This window comes from Desarmillaria tabescens (assembly GCF_030435595.1).
Source record: "Desarmillaria tabescens strain CCBAS 213 chromosome Unknown EV420scaffold_37, whole genome shotgun sequence".
In the NCBI taxonomy this organism is placed as follows: domain Eukaryota; kingdom Fungi; phylum Basidiomycota; class Agaricomycetes; order Agaricales; family Physalacriaceae; genus Desarmillaria; species Desarmillaria tabescens.
In genome coordinates this window covers 294,923-318,470 of record NW_026848336.1, presented here as the reverse complement: position 1 = coordinate 318,470, position 23,548 = coordinate 294,923, and the positions used below count along the sequence as shown (strand labels likewise).

The 23,548-nt window shown below is 48.4% G+C and overlaps 10 protein-coding genes across 10 annotated transcripts; 8 read left to right on the top strand and 2 right to left on the bottom strand.

Moving 5' to 3' along the window:
- Positions 1-2,966: 2,966 nt before the first annotated feature.
- On the top strand, positions 2,967-3,752 carry EV420DRAFT_1220689 (uncharacterized protein; the record flags this gene model as incomplete). Its single annotated transcript, XM_060466454.1, has 1 exon — positions 2,967-3,752. A coding segment is annotated over one exon (786 nt), but the record flags the coding sequence as incomplete, so codon positions are not given.
- A 33-nt stretch (positions 3,753-3,785) lies between these two features.
- Positions 3,786-4,262, top strand: EV420DRAFT_1275139 (uncharacterized protein; the record flags this gene model as incomplete). The annotated part of the gene is made up of 1 exon (XM_060467885.1): positions 3,786-4,262. A coding segment is annotated over one exon (477 nt), but the record flags the coding sequence as incomplete, so codon positions are not given.
- A 258-nt stretch (positions 4,263-4,520) lies between these two features.
- On the top strand, positions 4,521-5,270 carry EV420DRAFT_1274942 (uncharacterized protein; the record flags this gene model as incomplete). Its single annotated transcript, XM_060467875.1, has 1 exon — positions 4,521-5,270. The coding sequence occupies one exon, from the start codon at positions 4,521-4,523 to the stop codon at positions 5,268-5,270; it is 750 nt and encodes a 249-aa protein (XP_060327103.1).
- Positions 5,271-5,342: 72 nt separating this feature from the next.
- Positions 5,343-5,648, top strand: EV420DRAFT_1275111 (uncharacterized protein; the record flags this gene model as incomplete). The annotated part of the gene is made up of 1 exon (XM_060467883.1): positions 5,343-5,648. The coding sequence occupies one exon, from the start codon at positions 5,343-5,345 to the stop codon at positions 5,646-5,648; it is 306 nt and encodes a 101-aa protein (XP_060327102.1).
- Positions 5,649-7,269: 1,621 nt separating this feature from the next.
- EV420DRAFT_1622065 (uncharacterized protein) lies at positions 7,270-8,225 on the top strand (the record flags this gene model as incomplete). The annotated part of the gene is made up of 3 exons (XM_060475772.1): positions 7,270-7,630; positions 7,722-7,968; positions 7,991-8,225. The coding sequence occupies 3 exons, from the start codon at positions 7,270-7,272 to the stop codon at positions 8,223-8,225; spliced, it is 843 nt and encodes a 280-aa protein (XP_060327101.1).
- Positions 8,226-8,353: 128 nt separating this feature from the next.
- EV420DRAFT_1275084 (uncharacterized protein) lies at positions 8,354-9,227 on the top strand (the record flags this gene model as incomplete). Its single annotated transcript, XM_060467882.1, has 2 exons — positions 8,354-8,753; positions 8,878-9,227. Coding segments are annotated over 2 exons (750 nt in total), but the record flags the coding sequence as incomplete, so codon positions are not given.
- Positions 9,228-9,730: 503 nt separating this feature from the next.
- On the top strand, positions 9,731-10,137 carry EV420DRAFT_1564241 (uncharacterized protein). The gene is made up of 2 exons (XM_060473968.1): positions 9,731-9,887; positions 9,940-10,137. The coding sequence occupies exons 1-2, from the start codon at positions 9,794-9,796 to the stop codon at positions 10,116-10,118; spliced, it is 273 nt and encodes a 90-aa protein (XP_060327099.1). The 5' UTR covers positions 9,731-9,793; the 3' UTR covers positions 10,119-10,137.
- Positions 10,138-15,441: 5,304 nt separating this feature from the next.
- On the top strand, positions 15,442-15,862 carry EV420DRAFT_1646799 (uncharacterized protein; the record flags this gene model as incomplete). Its single annotated transcript, XM_060477958.1, has 2 exons — positions 15,442-15,671; positions 15,724-15,862. The coding sequence occupies 2 exons, from the start codon at positions 15,442-15,444 to the stop codon at positions 15,860-15,862; spliced, it is 369 nt and encodes a 122-aa protein (XP_060327098.1).
- A 726-nt stretch (positions 15,863-16,588) lies between these two features.
- On the bottom strand, positions 16,589-19,035 carry EV420DRAFT_765756 (uncharacterized protein). The gene is made up of 3 exons (XM_060483397.1): positions 18,748-19,035; positions 18,341-18,696; positions 16,589-18,292 (listed from the first exon to the last, which is right to left on the bottom strand). Exons 1-3 carry the CDS (start codon positions 18,755-18,757, stop codon positions 16,628-16,630), a joined length of 2,031 nt encoding a protein of 676 aa, XP_060327097.1. The 5' UTR covers positions 18,758-19,035; the 3' UTR covers positions 16,589-16,627.
- Positions 19,036-21,372: 2,337 nt separating this feature from the next.
- EV420DRAFT_1750576 (uncharacterized protein) lies at positions 21,373-23,304 on the bottom strand (the record flags this gene model as incomplete). The annotated part of the gene is made up of 6 exons (XM_060480333.1): positions 22,861-23,304; positions 22,784-22,811; positions 22,110-22,420; positions 22,029-22,059; positions 21,817-21,968; positions 21,373-21,690 (listed from the first exon to the last, which is right to left on the bottom strand). Exons 1-6 carry the CDS (start codon positions 22,885-22,887, stop codon positions 21,373-21,375), a joined length of 867 nt encoding a protein of 288 aa, XP_060327096.1. The 5' UTR covers positions 22,888-23,304.
- Positions 23,305-23,548: the final 244 nt, after the last annotated feature.

Here is a 23,548-nt window from a genome sequence, read left to right as displayed (position 1 = left end):
CTCAAAAGGCTCCATGCTTCCTGTGATAATTCAGTTCCAGTTTCTGATGATTCGGGCCCACTCATTGACCCGGAGTACGACTCGGTCGAAGTCTGGCCTTCGGGGCCGATCCCATACCCAAGGTGCGATGAAGGGGACGGGGGCTGCAAAGGGGTGCTCTGGGGCAAGGGGATAGATTGCGTAGGGGGCGACGGATGAAGGGGGTTCGATTCCTTCGTACATGAGCCAGGCGTCGGCATAGTCCTGTATTTGTCTGCATACATCGCAGCTGGTGTCGGCGTCGTATGTGGGCTCACACTGGTCGAGCTCGGTAGTGGCTTCCCCTTCCCTATCGTTGATGATGATTGGGGTGTTTGGTCATGTGATGAGAGTGAGGTAGTCTTCTTCATTGTCTGAGTCACTGTGGGCATACTGGTTTCCCCATGTTTCTCCTCTTGAGTCCAGCCTTGGAGGGGACCAGTCGTTTTGTGGTCCTGAGAGCTCATGGCTGCTACCGTCCTCCTCTGTAGTGCTGCTTTCTTCATCTGAACTGCTTCCAGTTCCATCTTCAGTCGTTCTTCTTTCTCCCAAATGGTATCTAAGCCCTCTCTGATAGAGACGTTGCCCGTCTGAATCGTAGCCAGGGTTGGTGGCTGAGTTTTCGGTGGAGGTGGGGGAAGGGGCATTCCAGGGGTCGCTTCCTGTGCTTTCCCCTTCACTTTCTTCTTCGGTAATGGGAGAGAGAACACGCTGGTCCACCCCTTGTTCGTAGATTCCTGGCTCTTCTTCGTCTTCAACGACTGGGCCTCTTTGTGTGGGCCATCCCTCCATGTCAGAGTCGGAGTCAGAGTCGGACTCGTTGGTGATGAAGATGAAGTGGATGAAGGTAAGATCTCCCCCTTCCCTGCCGTCGACGTAGTCGGGAGGGGGTGTTTCCTGCTGTCTAGCCTCCTCGTTGGGGGCTTCGACGGTGATAGCTTCTCGGGAGACTGGCTCCTGTCTTCGTCAGTATTCATATCTGTATAGGAAGGTGAGGTAGGCTATGGCAATGAAGCCTTGTAGCCCTATGAGTTCTGTGATGGTTTGTTCGATGGGGTTCATTCGTTCGTCTTCGTCAATGTCAACGTTGGTGAAGAGTAAGGAAGTCTCAAACTAATTGTTAGCGACCGATTACACAAACAAGATCAAACAACTGAGCATGACTCGCACTTCGGTCAGGCACTCTATGTTGTCCACAGGTTTGCGTGCAGGGAGCTATTGCTTAGCGATTTGAGATTGAGTTCAGACTAAGTTATCGGGTGAATAAACTTTAGTTCGAGACTGAGGTTTAAGACCTGCAGTTGAGCTACTTAAATACAATTCGGGTCGTGCTAAATATAGTACTACGGTCTGTAATGGTGCGTTAAGCATGCGGTGTGAGCATGGCTTGGTGCGATCAGAGTCGGAGGATTAGCATAACGAGATTACGATGAGGTCAATAAGATAGGATAAGCAGCGAAATCGTAATAGTGCCCTTGTGATCTTGTGAACAACTTGTGGCATGGACTGGTACATATCCTGTAATATTTTCCATGTGGCACTTGCGGAGTTTGAATGCGTTGATAGAGTTCATGACCCATGTCCTCCTTTTCCCTTTCATTTCCTTCTGCTCTCCTCTCCTGCCTTGTGCCATCTAGTCGTGAATATTCTGCAAGTACGTGTGTTGCTCGTGCGACTGCTTTTACTACCACTTCGTACTCGGTACTCTTCTCTTTCATATGCCAAGTTCACGTCCTGTTTCTCTAGTCGTCCACTTAGAACTCGATGAATGTACCAACGTACCTTTCGATTCAGGCGGTGGCACGGGATGCTACTTTGACGTTGGGGTTATTAGTGGTACGTTTGTTGCATATTCGAATATCAATGCTCTGTTGATCGACTTCATACATTTCAGTTACTTGCTTGGATGTCTCGTCCCCCCATATTGTGTTCACGTATGTATATTTGTCTGGTGTGTGGTGTTCAGTTTCTTTATTCTTTTTTTAATGTAACTTACTCTATGCCATCTAGTTCAAGGGGGCATGCTGTGCTGTGCTCACTGGCATCTGTTACCTGTCCTTTGATCACTACGTGTTTCGTTATTATTTGTTCGTATTAATGTCTATACAGATGATCTATTTACATCTATGCATTGTCGTGCATCGTTCTGAGACTCCTTCTGTCATTGCAGGTCATTCTGCCTATCCTGTTCCTTGCCCATTAGGGTGGTTTTGCCTGTGTGGGTGGCTCATGCATAGACTTTTACATGGCATGGTCTATATAGACACTCGATACTCTTGTGTTGTGCTATATGTTGTATCATTGATAATCTTGGTCTGCGTCGCGTATCTTTTGTTCTGTGGACCTCGCCATCGCATTAACCTCCATGCTGTGCCAAAGGCAAGAGGCTGTAGCGCATCTCTTGACTGCTCTAAACCTTCATATAGGGTAGGCGGCGGTCGAGGCGCACATTTATATGTTACACAGGACGTCTTGTCTCCTTATTTGAGTGAAGATGCATTGTCCGATGCGCTTGCCCCCTCTTACAAATATCAATATCACGTGCACATGGAAAAAGTTGATGCAGAAAGATATACTTCTGATTTGTCTTTTCTATGCCTGGTGGTTCTGCTGCACGTAGTCGCTGCTTGCATACCTGCTAATGACCTCCGAAGGCTTCTCACTGTTCACAATACTATGGTCAATCCTCATAATACGAAGCATGCTATACTAGATGCACTCGTAGGACATCACTGCCACGTATGCGATTCTTATATTACCATGCTCAAGAAAATCCCCTTGTTTAATGTACCTACCAACGAGCGTCGTAAACCAGACGGTGCCCCGTCTTCAGACCAAAACCCTTGTGCTATCGAGAGTGGTGCAGTGTACCCACCTTCACCCCTTGACCCTTCAAGGGAGGCATCAATTATTTGGGAATGTGTTGACTCCATGCAGCTGGCTGCTTTCAAGAGTTGGGGTGCACTGTATGTGGGCAGCTGACTCCATTATCGAAGCTGAGTTGTTCCAGTCATGTCGCCCGGTTGCTCTATATCTTAGAAAACGATGCATGTACTGTCAAGGAGCGTGCAAGCGACTCCGATCCCATCTGCCCTCTTGGTGGCCCAGTCAGGGATTCCACTACCGATCTGATTTGTGTAACTTGCAGGTCATGTATTCACAAAGGAAAGGTTCCCAAACATGCGCTAGCAAATAACTTGTGGTTGGGTGAGGTGCCAGAAGTGCTGTCCAGGCTTTCTTTCATTGAACGCATACTCGTGTCATGGATCCGTCACAGTTGCTGTTTTGTCCGTGTCGCCATCTCAGGGCATCCTGAACTTGGCTCTAGGAAGATGATTTTGCACGTCGTTGCATTCGAGTCTCCGGTTTCCAAGGTGTACGACACTCTTCCTCTTCCGCGTGAGGAGCTGGACGAAGTGCTGGCCATTTTGTTCACTGGTCTGACTCAGCCGACCGAGGAGGAGATGAAACGTACACCATTGTTAGTATGGCATTGTAATGTTATGGATGCATTGGGATGGCTTCAGCTAAATCATTGCAATTATGCACAGGTGGAGTTGTCCGAAGCTAACATGTCCACATACATCGATGGCGAGGCACCCATGACGGTGGTATATAAGAATCGGAGCAGCAACAAGGTACCAGAAGGCACCAGCATATTCGATAATGATGATGCCGATGGTACTACAGATGAGCCTTGTCCGGTCATAGTACACGGCCTTATGGGTGAGCAGCTCAACACTAAGTCCCTCTCCGAGCAGAAGACTATGGCAGCTCGACATTTCAAGGCGAATCGAGGAGTACTTGCTGTTGGGCATGCTGCAGCACCTCAGTCGATATATCATAACACGTCACTGTATCCTTCGATGTTCCCATGGTTGTTCCCATACGGGAAAGGGGGTGTAGGTTCCAGTTCGCTTTCTGACGCCGCTCACAAAAAATGGCTTTTAATGTATCATGACAAACATTTTCAGACCGATGTGGGTTTCCCATTTGTTGCTTTCAGTCATGAGCAGGTGAAGACCAGCACTACAGGTGGGTTCCTTTTGGCTGATAAAGACAAATTCTTCGAGATATCTGAGAGGATCCATAGGATCGACAATTCCGTTCTGGAAAGCATATCTGACCATATGTCCAAAGGTCAGACAGTTGTTCCTGCTACAGATGCAGAGAAGGACTGCTTTAAGTTATTAAACGATTTAGACCACATCGCTTATAACGTTCGGGGGTCTCTGATGTCGAAGAAGTATATGCGGAATGAGGCCTATTCATTGATGGCTTCTGAAGGCGCTCCTTCTTGGTACTTCACGATGGCTCCTTCCGACCATAGTCATCCTATTTGCATGTATTGGGCCGATAAGCATATGGAGTTCGATCCCATACCACTAGCCGAGAAGGAAAGGGTCCGCCTCGTCTCTGGTAACCCTGTCGCAGCAGCCAGGTTCTTCAATTTCATGGTAGAACTATTTATCCGATACGTCCTTAGGGTGGGTGATCAATTCATGCCTGGTTTGTTTGGTGATACTTCTGCATACTATGGGACTGTCGAACAACAAGGCCAGTTAACATTGCATCTTCATATGATTATATGGATTCGGAAATGCCTTAGTCCTCAAGAAATACGCGATCACCTCTTGTCTGATGACTCTGAGTTTCAGATACGTCTCATACAGTATCTGGAGAGTGTACACAAGGGAGACTACTTCACTGGTGCACAGGACATGGTCTTGATCATGAGACACAAACAAAGTCTTCAACCTGGATATTATGATTTCACTGAAGTCCTACCCAATACCCCACCATCCCATTGCGACCAGCCCAGTGGGTGTGCCGATTGCAAGGCCGGAAACACCAGTGAGTCCTGGTGGGGATATTTCAGGCATATGGTGGATATGATCATCAATAAATGCAATATACACAGTTGTCATTCCAACACTTGGGCTGATGGTACGCTGAAACAAAATGCTAATGTGAAAGGCTGCTTGGACAACAAATGGAAGAAGTGCAAGGCCTGCTTTCCAAGAAAGATTGTAAAAGAGACCACAGTTGATAAAGAGACCAGTCATATAAATATAATTAAAAAAGAGGCCTGGATCAACACCTTTACACCACTCATTTCTTACATCTTCTGCTGCAACACAGACGTTACTTCCCTTCATTCAGGTACCGCCATTAAAGCTGTTTTGGTATATGTGACCGACTACATTATCAAGCCCGGCTTGAAAATGCATGCCATATTTGAATGCATTTGAGCTGTGTTCCAATGCGACAAAGACCAGCCACACGATCCTAACCGGACCTGAAAGGATCGAGCACGCAAGCTGATGATGCAGATGGTCAATGTGCTTGGCACCAAGACTGAAATAGGTTCTCCTATGATATGCTTGTATCTTCTCGGATTCCCCGACCATTACACGAATAAAAAATTCATCACATTCTACTGGAAGTCTTATGTGGCAGAGGCAGTGAGCAGCTGGAAAGATCCGGGCAGTTCCATTGATAAGGTACAAATTACACTGAAGAAGCGGAAAGGATCTATAATAGGAGTCTCCCCTGTAGAGGATTATATACACAGACCTGTACAACTTGAACATATCTCACTGTATGATTGGATGTGCACGTGCGAATGATTCGCCAATTCGACAGGGAAAAAGAAGACACAAACACACGATGAGCCGATCATATTAGAAGATGACCTGTCTGTAGGCCCCGCCAGCGAAATGGAAGAGCCTATCATGGACGGGCACGACACTATTTCTATGGATGGAGACGCCGCATCATTGTATAGTGATGCTGGTTCTATCCAGGACTTTGTCGTCGACGATGAGGATGGCGCGTTGGAGGGGGACATGTCGCAGGTTGTCAGAGACATGTTATCCAGGGTTGCAGCATGTGTACCATATATTTCACACAATACCGATGAAGAGGATTCCATGGATGATATGAGACACGAACGAAATCCTGTTGGCGGTAAAAGGAAAGGACGGAAAGCACAAATCAAACTGTTTCCAATTTATGGACACCCATCCACTACATGAGTCACATCATGTATGTGTCTTTCCTGAAGCCAAACGGAAGGTTCCAAATTTCGTGGGCAGGACTCCTACCCCGCAAAGATAAGGGCGACAGAGAGTATTACTGCCTGTGCATGTTAGTGTTGTTTAGGCCTTGGAGATCGGGTACTGACCTCAAGGCATCTGCAGGAAATTACGTGGGATGAAGAGTACAGTGGATATCACTTTTCTGAAGCCCACATCAAGATAATGTCAAACTTCAATTTGCGGTATGAATGCCTGGATGCATGGGACGACTACAGGGCTGAGTTAATTCAGGAAGCTGGAGAAGGTATGCCACCTTGGCTAATCGAAGACGAGCTTGATGCCCTTGCTCAAGAAGGAACACAGCAGATGGTCGCCGAGGATTTCAACTGAATTTGGCATAGACACAAACGCTAAACTCTCTACGGTTACACTTGGAAAGAGACAAAAGGCCAGAGAAGCACAGGCTGCTGCTATCTGTTGTCTAATGGGACCAGTTGGGTGCTCGTGGACTGTTGCAATGCCTACAATTGCCGATTTAAGCAGCGTACATCTCGACACAATCGTCGCAGAGCGTCCATGTCGAGTGCTTGGAAAGAGGAAGTTGCACGAATGAGACAATCTGTCTTAACTACTAGACATCATGGTGATATTCCTGAACCTACAAAGCGAACTAAAGGGAAGAGTTCAGCTCATGTAGACCAGGTTGAAGTCATACGCAAGAGTCACCTCATTCGATCTCTTCATGATAAGACCGAAGATGTTGTTATTGCCGACGTATGCAGCCAATATGGTCTGAACACTGAACAAGAATGAGCCTTCCGTATTGTAGCACAACATTCTGCTAATCCTATGGCAGAACCGCTTCGCATGTATATCGGTGGGATGGGGGGGACCGGTAAGACCAGGGTTCTTAATGCGTTGACGTCCTACTTCTGCTATCAATGTGAGAGTCGACGGTTGATCGCCGTCATGCCTACTGGTACTGCAGTGGCCCTCATCAAAGGTTCGACCTACCACTTCATGTTTGGTATAAACGAATCAAATAGGATGGCTATATCGAAGAAAACGCTGGCTGAAGTTAAGGAACATTTGATCAGTGTGGAGTACAGTGTTTATAGATGAGGTATCAATGTTGTCTTGTGCTGATATGTATCGAATCAGTAGCCGTCTAGCTGTAATATTAAATAAGTCTGACGTATCATTTGGGGGCATGAATGTCATCTTTGCAGGGGACTTCGTGCAGCTACCTCCTGCAATAGGAGGAGAAGCATCTTCTCTGTATGGTCCATGTGACAGAATGCATGCTGCAAGCCCTAGATCGCAGGAAATGGCGATGGGTAAGGCCATATGGCATCAAGTTACTATGGTTGTGATATTGAGGCAGAATATGCGACAGCGTACCCAGTCCCCCGAGGATGAAAAGCTCCGCACTGCCCTCACAAATATGAGGTATAAATCTGTCACCAAATCTGACATCGCCTTCTTGAATAGCAAAGTCGCAGGTAAGCCTACCGCTGTGAAGATCACGGATCCCGCTTTTCGAAACGTGTCTATCATCACAGGACTGAACAGTGCATAAAGACGAATACAATCGAATAGGTGCGATACTGTTTCACAGAGGAGACGGGACAAGAACTCACGGTCTTTTATAGCGAATGACAGGCTCTCGAACGACTGAAGATGACTGGGCGAACAGGCCATGTGGCAAGAGTGCCAGAAGCAATGTACGAGCCATCACACCTCACTTACGTGAGTTGCTATGGGCTGTGCCGCCTTCTGCGAATGACAAGCACATACCTGCTACCTTGTCTCTCTGCAAAGGCATGCCTGTCATGATCAGGTCCAACTCTGCAACAGAGCTATGCATCACCAAGGGTCAAGAAGGTTCTGTTTATTCATGGACAGGAAGGTGTTGGACCTCAAGGCAAGAGAGTGCTAGAGGTTCTGTTCGTTTCACTTATCGACCCTCCTACTGACATTCGAATCCCAGGTCTGCCGCTTAATGTCATCCCTATCGTGTGCACTTCTAACACCATTGTATGCAGTCTTCCGGATGATAATACAATTAAGCTGTCACGCACTCAAGTGGAGGTCATCACCAACTTTTCGATGACGGACTTTGCATCACAAGGAAAAACTCGTCCATTCAACCCCTGTCGACCTTAACAACTGTAGAACTCACCAATCATACTACACTGCACTGTCAAGAACTGCCACCACAGAGGGTACGCTGCTATTGCCTGCTCTGGCTAACGTTCGGGCATCACCGATTGACCCGTGTAAGATACAGGGCAGGTTGCAGCGGTCGATTGAGACAGGAATTCAGGGAGCTCGAAATGCTCGATGATATAACTATTCGAATATATGAAAGTACTCTGCCCATTACTGTGATCAGAGAAACAAGATATTCACTGATACATAGTTTCCAGGAATACATTGGCACTGAATACACCCCCGTCAACATGGATGCCAGGCTCATGTGGTCGATCATCAATCCTTTTGATATGGTGGACGCTACTGATCTGGAGTGGGAGAAGACGTTCATTACACACAATCCAAGCAAACTATTCAAGTCGTCAAAACAGGTTAACCTTCTTGGTCCACAGCCCGGTAGGCCTTCTCTACCCAGTACCATACATGAGTCTCTTAACGTGCGGAATGTTACTCCCATGAAAGCAGCAGAGAAGCGCAAAGGTCGAGCATCTGATACCTTTAACATCAAGCAAAGCATACCTGGACAAGCGTATAGTGCAAGGTCAAGCCTCTGATACCGTCTTCAAGCAAAGCATGCAAGACAAGTGCATAATGCAGGGGTCAGTGCCGGTTAGCCCTGCTGGCTGTAAGTGGTCCAATAACAGTTGCGCTTATGATGCTGTTTTGTTTGTGCTATACAATCTATGGAAATCGGATGAGGCCAAGTACACCGCATCATTCGCTCATCTTCGCAACAGATGGATGGACATGGCATCCTCATCATTCAAGAAATACGCAAAAGGGGAGTATAATTTGGAGGAAGTAAGAGACTACATCAGGAGAGCATTGCATCGTGAGTATCCAACTGTCTTTGTGTTCGGCAGGAATATGAGCGTTGAAGCTGTAATGATGACATTGCTCAGAACTGATGTCACTTTCTTGTCCGATGATTTCGTTGTAGCTGTGGCCAGGTAACTCCTATATCAACGCAGCAATGTTGTGTCATAGTACCCCATTCTACTGCCCCTCTACATCAGCAAAACCCAGAAGTTGTCTTTTGTGTCTTTTCGGTCTTGCACAAGACCGAAAAGACAGCAAAGACAAGAAGATCAAGGGTCTTTACCAAGTAAGGTACATATTCTCGTCAAGAAGGATTTTGTCTTGGCAAGATCTATCACTGTCTTAGGAAGAGAACATCTTCCTGTCTTTTGTTTCTTTCTCTTTCATGTTCCGATGGCTTTGGAGGATATAGAAATTCTAGTATATTGATTTCTATCTATGACAATGAACTATAGCACATAACGCTAACACTATGACCCTTTCTGCCTCAGAGATAGAAATGAAGCCGTGACATAACAAGAGAGATGTTGCAAGAATGGGCGCCTATAGGAAGGATAAGAATGTGATTTCGATGGCATGACAGTGCTACGAATATATCAGTATTGCATCAGATTGTCAAAAGAAAACACACCGCAGAAGGGAGAACAACAGCTAAGCAGTCTAACCGACACAAAATACAATGTGAATAATTATATGGGGGAATGGAAGAAGCACGCACCCTCCGGCACATCCCTTCCTGGATGGCCACCATCCTAGTCTTCACAACAGCCCTCTCCTTGGTCTGCACACATCCATCTACAGCTCTGGTCAGTTCAGCAGCGAGTGATGATGAGGTGTTGGGTCGTACCGTTTCTTTTCTCACCTGTTGGCAATGACGGCAGCCCGGAAGGAAATGCAAGAATCAGATATAGTCAGTTCAATGAGAGACACCCATACCTTTGCCCTCGTACCACCAGTACATGCCCAATGGCCCCATCGCCGGTATCGAGTTGCAGTAAAGTGAGGGAGAGAGGAGGGAGGGAATAATCAATTTGGACTCCGAGTTAAAGTCCAACATGACGTTGACATGTTCCGGACATGCCCGGGCAGAGTTTGAAAGAACTTAGAAGATTTCTTGTTGCTCTTCTGCCATTCCCTGCCATTCCATGCGCCATCTGCAAGTGGCTGCACTGCTGCGACGCTGCAACATCACCGTGACGGATGTGCATGGGCTTCAATATTGCAATATCTAACTTCAATCCGTATACATACCAACTGCAAGGTCATTCGAAGACCGCCCCAATCGATAAGATCAGAAAGCCGCAGAAGAACCGGTTTGCCAAGACCAAGACTCGATCACCCAAGAAAAAGAGGCAGAAAGAGGGCTAGAAAAAGACCAAGCCCGGAAAGACTAATTCTGGGTTTTGCTGATGTACGATGGAACACCTTGCAACAGTTTTTTAATAACACGATATCAGTACCTGTATCCAGTCAGGATTCCATATGCACATCGTGCAATGCATCCTCTCCTAAGTGTACAACATATAACACCGCACCTCCAGTAATGGCGTTGGCTGTATCGTTCACAGACACGCCACCAGACGAAACCATCGAGCTCCATACTGATGAGGGTCCCGCCCTTTATCGCCTTGTGGGCATAATATACTTCGGCAATAGTCATTTTACGGCCAGATATGTTGACCCCGATAACATAGTATGGTTCAACGACGGTATGATACAGGGAAGACACGCGTCGAGGGAAGGTCCTATTGAGGGTATTAATATGCGACGAGATCCGAATGGCAAGGTGCCAGATACTTTCATGTACGGACATTGCGACTAATAGGTGTACTGAAGGGCTGACAAAAATAGGACTCGGAATTGCCACTCGGATGAGATGGCCCTCACCCACTAGTACATCTCCGGAGACAGGGCGCTGCACAGCGTATCCGAGTATGAGCCGACCCATTTTGTTTGCATCGTTGGTTCTTCCTTAACCATCACTTGGGCGCTGAGGGTGGTGACAGGTCAATACTGAGAGCTGAGAGAATTGAGGAGTGGGTCATAGAAACGACATGACGCGATGCCACTGGACAGCAGTTAAATCAAGTTACACAGAACAGTGACCGGGCACTGCTAGAAAAGATCGGACAAAATGGCGCCTAGGGGAGATACCTGCTCGTTGTGCAACGAAGAAGACACTGGCAGGACTTCACAGATGGGCTCATTATTCCAGCGCCCGTAAGTCACGGAAGGCAGTACGTGTACTATCACCGACATCCAGGAGGTGATGCTGCAACTCTTGATGCATGAACGTTGAACCCTTGTTGCTTCCAAGTGATACTAATAATACCAGATAACGCATTAAAACGGCGGTTTCGTCGCGTTGTGTGATGCCTGGAGTGATTGTTGATGCTAAATTCACCACGCCCATCAGACAACTTGTCTTCATACGGATTGTTGAGTCTGGTTTAAGTTCCCCAGCGTCTCACTCCATAGATGACGTCTCTCCGGTTCTAAAATTTCCTAGCAAAATGAGATCGGTTTCATTGAGGATACAAGCAAGTCAGATGCTTCGGGCAAGTTGTTGTCCGATGTGGCTGTGCAGGTCTCAATTTTCACTCGGAGCTTTCCCTTCGTTTGTCAAAAAATTAGGCTCTTCCCCTCCTTTCGCTTATGCGTCCCTTTCGTGTTTGGCTTGGCCTTACTTACTCTCAAAATTATGACTTCTCCTTTTTTGCTCACTTCGTGGCTACGATGGACCTGGTATGATACTAGTACCTAGCTTCAAGGTGCGTACCGAGACTATCTATATGATTAGTCTACAGACAGCTGATTCTAGGATATTCGGTATGGCATGCCCGATCCTGGTGACAGGCACAGTGAAAGACCGATTGATGCGATGGCACAGGTGTGAAGCTTGAAGGTTGATGCATTGATGAACACAAGTGGATCGATGTCGGATGAACTCAATAGATCACTCTGGTCGATGTTTGAAAATTCACGCTTAATGGGACATTGTCACTATCATTGAGGAGACCAACACCGACAGGTGACTCAGGGGGCTCTCTTCCCTACGAAAGCGGGACCCAGGTCAGGATGGGGGGGAAGAACAAGTCTGGAAAGTAACAGTGCGTTAGACCTTTCTTTTTCGCATAGCATTTTCTGATGTATTTTCTAGATGGCACACTCCGCTTCAGGAGGTCTAGAATTCAGTGCTGGCACTACGACCAGTGGAGGCCTTTGCTAGGGCGATACCCTGATTATTAGAGAGAACGGGTATCTATTCATGATGCATTGTTATTTATTGACTATACTATATTTGCATTTAACAAGGTCTTATTGTTCCATCAGAATCGTAAGGAAATTGTTCTCCTGATGCTCATTTCCTTCAACTCCCATCCTCACGAAGCACCCCTCCCCCCACCTGACTATGCAGTCAATGCCGTGCGGAATGCATACTGTAGGAAGAAACGCTCCTTCCAGTCAACCAACTCTTGCTTTGGAAACGAGCCTGTTGTACTGTCAGGGCAGATCATCGTCTCGTCAAAACCATATGAAAGGTGTTTCTTTCCTTGCCTAACAACCATCCCCGTGCACAGAGACCTCGGGCTCTTCTTTGTAGCCGAGATAATTCTTTGACGTTCTTCACCCATTTTTCTCAGCCACAGCCGACACCACAGACGCATTCTCAGCATTCTCAGTCTCAGTCTGACTGTCAGCCAGAGCGGGATGCTCTTGCGGATGAGATTCGACTGGAATGTCTGGCAGACCGTATGGGCGTGAAACGAGGGTGCCATGGTCAGGGCGTATGATAGAGGGTGTTTTGTCACATATAACATGTACACACGTAAAGTGGATCGTCGGAATTATTATCATCTACCTTATTTCAAGGAGCTGAATGGATCCATTAAATACGAATTTATCTGGAAGTCATCGTCTAGTCTTGGAAGGACTCCCGCGTCTTGGATGTTAGTATGTGGATTCATTCTAAACGTGACTCTGACTCTCTAAAGATACAAAGAGATACCGCGCTGGCGGGGCAGGCTGGGAGAATCAAAGGGCCTGAGTCAAAACGCTACGATAAACCCTTGCGATTATTTCGCTTTCCTCCCGTGCTAGAGTCATTGTCAGAATCTATCGATAGCCTTGTTTTACGTCTCTCGTTGTTAGTACCCGGTTGTCGATTACTCGATCTAGGATACTGAGCTAGAGAGAGAGAGAGATTTTCGAGATTGCCGACCCAATATTTCCCTCGATCTAGTCCTCGTCCTCGCAACTCACGAGGACCAGTGGAACGTGGTGGGTGCTATACCAGTTCACTACCACCTCGACGCTCTGATACGAAGTGGTCATAAGCGACAGTTTCACCGTTCGCTAGGTTGAGGTTGAGATTGCCGTGTCGCTGGACTGGATGGTAGAAAATGTGGAAGATAGGAAAGAGGAGGTCCGATGATAGTAGATAATGTTCACTAAGCATCAAGGCTCGCAGCTCCGAGGAGCGTTCCTTTGAAATTGATGTTGACGATTCGCCGTGGGCTCGTACATCCGTGGTGAGGATCATTAGTTTCACAGGGCGAGTTTGCTGTGCGGTGGTGGCGCGTGGGTGTTTCGTCGTTCACTTGAACGTAGCTAGGGTTCGGTGGAATAGGATACCGAGCGTTTGTCTTAGAATCTGCTGTGGTAGTGACAGACTAAATGACGGCTACACAGTGGAGGAGTGCCAGGGCGGGATATATGCGATAGTATGATGGAAGCAACCGAGAATCTGATTGCAAGTAAGGCAAGATAACTGGAAGCGCAGGTGCTGCAGTGCTGATGCACCGGAGAGGGCTCACGCGCAGTTTGACCGACTATCGTGTATGGCTCTGTAAGGTTGGACTGAAGGAGACGTCTATATAGATTTCCATGTGATTTGTTACGTCGTCGGTGCTCGTCAGTGTGAAGATGGCAACGGGTTGGCGATTTCGACTGTTCTGGTGACGATAGTTGGCCCGGGAGCGTGAGAACATGACGTCAGTCTCACTCGATCCAGTCTAGCCCGTGCCGTTTCTCTTCCTTTTCTTGACGTCGATTGAATATCTAGAAGGACTCTCAGATTCGGCTCCCCGACGTCCGACACGTCCTGCCTCATCTTCCTTCGCGCCTCATTCAAATCCAGCACTTCCCTTCCATGGTCACTCATCACTACGAGACGTCGCGTCGCAAACGATTTCACTATTACGATCTCTGGCCAGACGCGCCATATCAACCACGATCAAATTCTTCTCAAGGATTATTTTAGAGAATATTAAGAGCACAGAGTAATCAACGCATACGTGCAGGCGCCACCTTGAAAGAGTTACACCCGGCTCTCTCTTAGTACACCCATGGTGTCACTCCTTCTCTAGTTCTTACTAGACCCCTCGCCGAGACTGAGAACCAGATGGTGCACCTACTTTTCTGACTGGCCCCCTTGATCCACGAGACATGGGTTTCTCGTGTCGTCCGAGAATGCCTAAGGACGAAAAAGAAGGCGGAAACCCACCAATAAGAGATAGAACTGGTGAACAATTCGTCAGTCTGTTGAAGATTAGGAACATGGTGCCGAGGGTGAAGCCGATATGGAGCGGAAGAATACAGAGATTGACGACGAGTTGACGATGCAAGTTTCGATGAAGAGGGACAATAGGAAGGGATGAAGAAAGCATTGAATTCAGAGGTGGTCGGACGAGGACGACGAGGGCGAGAACTGCGAGGCTGCACTTAGTGGAGAAACACTGATGAATCTTCAAAATCCCTCATATCCAAGGTCGACAAAGCCGCCTCCACGACGGTTCCCAAACCCAATCACTACTGCCGAACAGTCTCCATATTCTCCATCCTTGGCTCCGAGTACAACCTTTGTGCGAAAACTATCTCACGGAACTCTTCGACTACCAGACCTTTCATATCACGATGAAAAATTTCCAAAACCGTTACATGATTGTCTCCTCATGCAGAGCGATGCTGATAAACCACGTTATTCAACGTCGAAGTTGCTATGCATAAGACAGGTATGGATCAGATTCTTCGTGAAGTAGCAGGGCATCGCCGGACGAGGGTGGCTCGCTCCCCCCCATTGTATTCTGCATCGATGAGCATCGCTACTAGTGCTAGAAAGGCATGCTTCTTAGAGCGCATCCTGGTTCGGTCACTGACTATTCTTTCATCCTTAGATCTAACTCTGAACGAGTTATCCAAAAATATCGTATCGAGGCTGCCGGTACTTTCAACCTTGACGTGAAGTGGTCTACGTCACTCCCACTAGTCCAAGGGATGGTCGGCAACTTCCCCGCTAGCCTTAAATGTGTTTGGTATCATAGTCGGCGAGCTTATGGGTGACTTTCAAATGACGAAGCAACAGATTGTCGAACATCATCGTATCAAGCGCTTCCCTCCCCACTTCAGTCGTCCGAACCTTCTCCACGTTCCCCATCGCATTGGAAGTCGTATCAAGAACAAAGGCCAATCCCAATCAGGTTATTCTACTCGTTCGAAACACCTTCCGGGATATCTCAACGCGGAAACTGACTTGGGCACGATCCCAAATCCTGATGAGGCTCCGGGATACGTCTATCTGTAGGCTATCCTCTATCTCAAACGTATCTTTCATGAACTAACCATTTCCCAGTCGCGCACGAATGCTTCACTCGCCAGGTTTGTATGATGTTGACGTCGATTATCAGGACAGCAATGTCGAAGCCAGCATACTTGGCCATCGTCGAATATGCACCCAAAAAACCTCCCATCGTCTTTGTTCCCTCACGTAAAATACTGCCTCACCGTCGACAATCCGCTGCGCTATGGATGACAAGCCAGACAGATTCCTTGTCACCGAGGTCGCAGACTTACAGGTTCATCTCGACTATTTCGGGGCGAAGAATTGAAGGAGATGTTGAAGAATGGTGTTGGCTATTTTTACGAGGCCATGGATAAGGAGGACAAGCGGATCGTCCAACGTCTGTAGGATACAGCACAGTCGATTCTCGTTGATGGCTGCATAGGCATCATCACGGGCGTGCAGTACTACGAAGGGAGGGAGCATCAATATGTCGAGTACGTATCTCGTCATGGATGTTCTGCGGAATCCAGATGATGGGTCGCGCACGTCAACCAAGAGATGATGAATTATGTGTCGACAGACCAGGAACAACTTTTTACAAGAAATTCTTGTCCGAGGGTCTTCTTCGAGAGTTATCTTCTGACTCACTTGCTGCACAACTACTTTCTGGCAGAGATTGCGGCCAACAAGGAGCAATCGTAGAATGCTTTACCTCTCGTGATGCTGAGCTGACAACTCTCACCAAGACACTTTCACCTTCCTCCTTATCTTTGTCCTTCGCTTTTCCCGGTCCCTCCCTTGCTAAATTTCCACAGATATATAAAGAACTAGTACCTCATAGAACAGCTCGGGTTTTTGCAATCGACCGACCTTTATACCTGACAGTGACTGTGTGAGCTCCGCGAACTTCGCCACCCTCCAGGCGTGCATGATAGCTCAAGTTGAGAAGAACTACCAAGTACACAATGTGTACTCAAACAAGAATGTATCGACACTTTTTAGTAATATGCAGATCCTCCGACCTCTTCTGTTCTTTTTCATCGAGAAATTCCAGAACGGACACTTTCTCAAACCTTTTCCCTGGTAGTGTTCGCCCAACGACCCAATGGTGAGACCGAGACCACAATAAGTCGGCGGAAATCAGTGTGTACGTGTCATCAGGTATCGGGTACGTGTGGTCGGCCATGATCTTGAATTTATGTTCTCTCCCATCCTTGTCTTTAATAATCAACTCTCCACGTCGATCACCCCCCTCCACAACAGCCAACCCCCGCACCAACCCCTTTTCAATGCAGTGCGCATCACACCAGTCTTCCTCTTTCATCTCATCCCAATCAACACCGATGCCGGGGATATCATCAATGGGCAGAGACTTCGTCATAACCTGGTCCCACGATGGCCACCATTTTGTGCCCGCATTTCCCGGTTCAGGATAGGAGATGAACAACCGCCCCCGACTCCCCCCATCCAACGAATCCACGAGTGCTGTCCACGCTTCCTCGAGAGACTGGCTCTCGCAGTATGCCGGTATTGTCATGGACTGCAGTTCAAATGCCAGTCCCGCAACTTTGTCCACCGGGTTGGTTGACACCCGATTTTGCATGTCCTTCAGTATCGCAAACATACCCCGCAGCAAGGACCCCGTACACCGCCACTGCTTGTGAAACCTGGTCAGTAACTCAGTCTCATAGTTCCCGTCCTCATCTACTGGTTTGGCATGCAGTGGTCCATCCAGTGTGTCCCCAGCAACCTGCCTGTCCTTGCCAACCTCCTGTAGTGTCCAAGCACGTCTAAACCAAGACCGATCACTATCCAAGTCGCCCTCCTTCAAAGTCAAAGGCCGACCCAGCCCACTCAAGTAACACACCACATGGCCGTCATGATACACCGCTCCGATGGTGGGCACATCCAGCTTCCACTCTTTCAAGCGCATATCCTCCCTTGGTCCACCCTCCTGTCTCAAACAGAGGACGTCCAACCACGCATACTGTGCTCCAAGATTGAGCATCTCAATACGGATAAGGTTGAGGTTGGCGTCTTTCGGGATCGGGACAGGCCACTCGTATCCGTTGATGGGTGTCTGCGCATCGAACCGATCCTTCTCTTCCATCCATGCGTGTGATATCGGCAGAAGCCAGGGTCCGGACTTCCTGTCGCTATCGAGGGATAATCCTATGCACCACCATGGCACCACCCGATTACTGTACAGATCCCAGACACGTCGAGGTGGCAAGTATGGTTTGACGATCCGGTTACCATCGAGCGCTTTTTGTCGCATCTCCCGGTCTTCCTTTTCCCATCTGTGAAAGGTGCCTCGTACAGTCCTCCAGTCGTTGCAAGTGTACCATATCCTCCGAAGGCGGCCATATGCCATGCCAAAGTCATAGTTGTTTGCGATGCAGTCTTCAAGAAGGGAGGAAAGGGATGGACTGTCCTGGGCGTATGATGTTCCGAGTGTGGTGTTGAGTAGATCCAAAAGGCCCTGAACGCCGAGGGTAGTGCAGGGAGTGTCAGCAAGGCGGGATGATATCACGCGCGCCTTAACGGTGTACGACCGTTGCAATGGAACGACGATCGACGATTCCGCAAGGCCCGTCTCAGTGAGGGCGGAGATGGTGACTTCGGGAAGAGAGATTCCCTGGAAACGTTATCAATTTCCCCTCTGTTTGTTTGCCCACCGACGTACCTTTGGTTGACGCCAAGGTTTATCAGGAGATGCATCAGAATCAACCGAAGCTTCACCAGATGACTGTTCTTCCTTGGGACTAGTCTGTGAACCCGCAATGGAGGGTAGTTCTGGATGAGAGCGCAGCGACAAGTCTGGTGTCGCCTTCAAAACAGGACCAGCATCTTCTGGAATAGAACTACCGTGCTGCTCTTGCGGCTCGGACGGCACGGTTGTGTCGTGATTTTTGTCAAGCTCAGAGCTTCTGCCAGGAGATGAATCTTTAGTTGTCCGAGCAGTCGAAAAGACGGAGTATATGTAGTTCCAAATCGACATCATGCCGCCGAAGAGCCATTGGTATAAGACCTTGGACGGTGCTAATGTTGTCATACTGAGCACTCGAAACGAGAGGGATTAATGATACGTACTATTTCCCATTTTTCAGCAGAAGGGTATGCAGTCGAGGGAGTACTAAACGAAGAAGTGCTTGCCTCGAGGCAGGCAGGTGTCGCAAGCCATAGTCCAAGGCTTCTGCGAGGTCCTCATGTAAACAACACGGTGGAAGTTCTCGTCCTCTCAAGCTCATAAAGGCTGCATCACAAGTTTCGCTTAAATCGGGTGTGAAGGACAGTGCGTATAGGTAGGTTTATTTATAAGCGCTACCTAGAATAGGCGTGCTCCTTATGCCCATTTGGATATCTTGCGTTTGCACGGACGGGTAAAGCGCCCAAAGATCCTGCCGAACACGGTCGTCTGATCCCTAACGGCTCCCTTCGGAATTCATCCGAGTCTTCGATATGGATAAGACCGACTCGTCCACGCTTTTGGGCCGGTAAAGACCCCATTCGTCCCGCAGGAATGAGGGTGGGTTAGCTTCTACCAAAAGGTCCGAAGGTTTAGTAGGAAAATTTTGATATCTATCACGAGAACTCACTTTGTGGGAGGACAAGGAGTGTAGGACCAAAAAAACGGCCTTGTAAATCGAATTTCGCGAATCAAATGCGCCCTTTCTTTAACAACTGAACGAAAACATAAGTGCGAGCCAATGATGTGCTATGAGAGAAATAGAACTAACTCCAAGTCGTACTGTTCTTCGAAATTTGAAACAGTGAAACAAGATGGCTTCTCCAAATGCGACGGCATCTCCAGGATCGAAACAGGCGCGCCAGAATTCCAGTCAAAAACAATAGCATTAGCAGGTCGAAAAGCAATTGATCGCAATCCAGAATATGCGACGATCCTGACATGACTCCCACCCATAGCATCCATTCCCTCCTCCCACTTGAGCACGCGAAATGATGGCTCAGAGTCTCCGCTCAGGATCGCGTGTTGTACAGGCGGTCGGCGGTACCTCAGGAGAAGTGACGAGAGCAGATAAATCCAGAAACGAGAGGAGATGATACGTCTGAAAGAGGCGGTGATGGACAAACGATCAGTGCTGGTGGCTGCTCCATGGTTTTTAGTATAGTGGCTTTCTATTTGATCAGTGCGCCCTCACCATGAAATTAACTGTTCAGGTGGACTCGGAATGGGATTCACCGGTCTTGCCAAAGATTCTCCTAATCCGGTCACTTCGTGCGCATTCGAGGAGGTCACCAGGCGCTCGCCTTAAGTCTGCTGTGGCGGACAGGGAAAGGGCCAGTCGTAAGTCGACCGTGAGTGGGTACGCCGTCTTGGTATCGTCCTCAATAGCTCGTCCTATGAAACTGACACTGTACGTCATAGACTGAGCAGGCCATCGTTCGAGTTCGCATGCGTCTGGCTCTGATGTAGACGATATTTGAAAGGTGTTTGGATGGAGGATGGATCCGCCGTCGATGAGGCGCGAGTACAATGGCCAATCGACGCGTAGAGAAAAATGAGAAGACACTGTTGATGAAAATGATCGAGAGCTCGGCGCGTCTGTTTGGTTTTTGCAATTGGTGACGTCACACTTCTCAGGCTCCTTCCCAACGATTGGCACACGATTTTGCTTCTTTTCACAACGGTTCTGACCTTTCATTCCAAAACCAAGGTCAGTCTCCCCAGACGTGTGCACACAGGACTCTGGTCGTAGTGCAACTGTTCTTTTCTCCCTCTCGCGTTGAAGTCCGGTCAAACGAACCCTTCGCCAAGGGAAGAGAGATGACACTTCACCCACGTCCGGCCGTACGCGTACTCACTCGCCACAGGGTACCCACAACGCCGCACTCGATCGTGTAGCAAATAGCTCATCCTCCGAGGAGGGTAACGGTTGTTTGATGATGATTTTGACTCCAGGCGGGGTATCGACGCCGGACGGTGTTTTTGAGTGACAAAGAGGCTGTTTGTGCAGGAGGAGCGGCGGTTCCGTGTTGGATCTCCTGCACTACACTCTTGCCTTCACTGTTCAAAACGACTTTAAGCCTGCGGTATATTGGTATGTCCAGCATCCTTCTACCACCCGTAACTCATGACACGCCTCAGCCAATACTCAAAGTTCCTCTTCTACGCCTCTTACCTACGCTAATAACCACGACCTCTTGACATAGACTATTTCCCAAGTCCACGGTCTGGCTTCTTCAAACACGGGTGTTTTCCCTCGAAAACCCCTTTTGTTTGATGTTCTGGCGGTCGTCTGAGGTGTCCTTCAATCGCAAGTAACTCCTCGTACCTGGTGGTCCTCGCTGGTAAGGCCTTCTTTAAGCACTGTACGAAACTGCACTAATACTCTGCAGCGTGGACATTTCTACTCGCTAGCATGGGACAGAGTTACATCCATGTTTCAAGGAGAATAATGTCCCGCACCTATTGCGGGTCTATATTTCGCTCTCTAGGAATCCAATCAATCTATGCCTAGCCTTCGACCCTGGAACAACAGATGCTTGAAGATAGGAGTAGCCGAAATGAGGAAGGTTGCTGATTATTACACAGTGCTTACACCAGGAATTTAATATTTACTCTTGACTCGCATAATGTACCGTGGAGAATACGAAAGAAGGATGTATTCAGAGGACAAGATACACTGGGGTACGGGTTATCCAGTCGGCCTGCATGCGCTCTCTCCCTAGCCCTTCTCATCAGCAAAACACGCGTTAGGAATTGGAGTCGCCGGAGGATGACCTTAACTGCGCAAGGGCTGCGGCTACCTTGGTTGCAAGATGGACGTCGTATTTCGGAAGAGATCGAAGTACTGCTTCGTTGAGCACCACCTTTCCATTATGTAGCCAGCGTCGAGAAGAACAGCATTGAACCGGGATGCCATGTTTGGCTTGCGTCTTGCTTTGACCACCACTATCGACACCGTAGCATCCCGATTCTCCCAGAAAATACACGAACTTTCCTCCACACGCACGCGCGACGCCAAGCTCCGTTCGTTTCTCCAAACGCACTGACAAGCCTGCGAAACGGTACTGGTTTAGCAGGAATAGACGGTGGATGAAGGGAGAGGCCGTCTCCGATGTTGTTGGAAAAGATGTGGCTGGTGGGGTCGCGTGCACGGTCAGATCTCAGATGATATTGGGATGGCGGACACCCACAATCCCCAACTTCTCATCCAAACACGTCCCCAATCCATCCAGGTTAGACCCAACAACTGGCTTGCGGTGATGGAGGGTGAGCATTTCCATTTGGTTGGTGCCGGTTGAGTCTTTTAGTATGGGGGTTAGTGCCGGGAAGTCGTCGTCGGCAGCTGGGAGGTGTGAAGCAATGGCTTGTTATTGTGAGCGAGGCCGCTGAGGTAGGATAATACGACCAGGCATTGTAGCCGAAGGGATACGGGCCTGTCATCCGTTCGGCAGTCCTGGCTTAACGATTAGACGGGAGGTTGTACGTTTTGCGGTGGGACTTGCGATGGCGGGATGTGCGTTTTCTGGGAGGGAGGATGTCTCCACAAGGTGCTATCAACGCGAAGCTTCCATATTTGTAAAAAGGGCGCGGCTGGTTGTGGTGAAAGGCTCCGAACCACAATCTCCCACCCTTCTCCGCTCTCCAAACGCGTCTCCCAATCTACCACGGCAAGGTCATCGGAAACTTTGGGCCCCGCAACTGATTTCTGGCGTCTGACTGTGTTCCTTCCGTCTGTACTCAAAGCGCTCTTCTTGCCGTATCTGCACTCGGAAGTCTGGTACAGGCGAACTTGTGCTGAGAGTGAGGATTGTATATAATGGCTACGCGGTGGAGGAAGATTTTGGGGTAAGGTAGGCGTGATAGAGAAGATGTCGATGTAAGCACAAGCAATCGGCAAGTGCTCGTAGAGATATGTACATCAATACATCATCTGCTGTTTGCGGCAGATTACTGAGGATGGCGCAAAAAAGCGAAGACTGCGTCTGGATTGGACCTGAGCTGAGCTGGTTCTATTAGTCTCCTGCTCTTGTTCAAGATCCTATCAGTTGGTGCTCGTCGGTGTAGCTTCCGTTGAGGATGGCAACGAGTTCGCGATTTCGACCGGTCTGATGATGGTAGTCGGAGCGTGAGAACGTCTGACTACACGTTGTTTCTTACTCTGTTCTGTTTGAGTGACCGCTTCTTGCTATTCAAAGTACACATTCAGTCAATATCCCAAAACCAAATGAGCTCACCAAACAAACGACAGAGAGTAGGGCCATTTCGCTCCTCAGTAAGAGTCGCAATCAGAATGAGTTATACCGCTGGCCGTCGCTTAAATAAAGTCCATATTTGCATAGCGCGTTCCTGTGCTCGTCGACGGCAATGTTGTTTCTGGCAAGAGCCCTTGACAATGACCGTCTTTACTCGATTCAGCTCTTCAGTTGCATCCCTACAGTCTGATGCGCCTGTTTTCCTTTCTTTGGCGCCGGTTGGATATCCGTAAGGCTGCACCTCGTCTCTCAAGGACTCACAAAAACCCGGCCTATACAGCTCCACAACTTCCGACACGTACACGTCCATCCTCTTCTTTCGCGACCATCACTCAAACCTGGTACTCCCTTTCCTTGACTAGACCTATCACCTCCACTAGCTATCACCAGATGTCACTTCACAAACGATTCCCCCGTTAACGATCCTGGGCCCAGAGTCACCATACAATCGATAACCATGATCAAATTGTTCTCGAGGAAATTTTTACAGGATTCGGAACAAGGAGAACTTTATGCACATGCGCGGGTACCACCTTCAAACGAGTCGCACCCTGCCCTTTCTCAGTACAACCATGGCGGCATTCCCTTTCTGGTTCTCACTACAGACCGGTCCGCGCTCCCTCGCAGGGACCGAGAACCGAATGGTGCACCTGTTTTATCGACTGGTCGC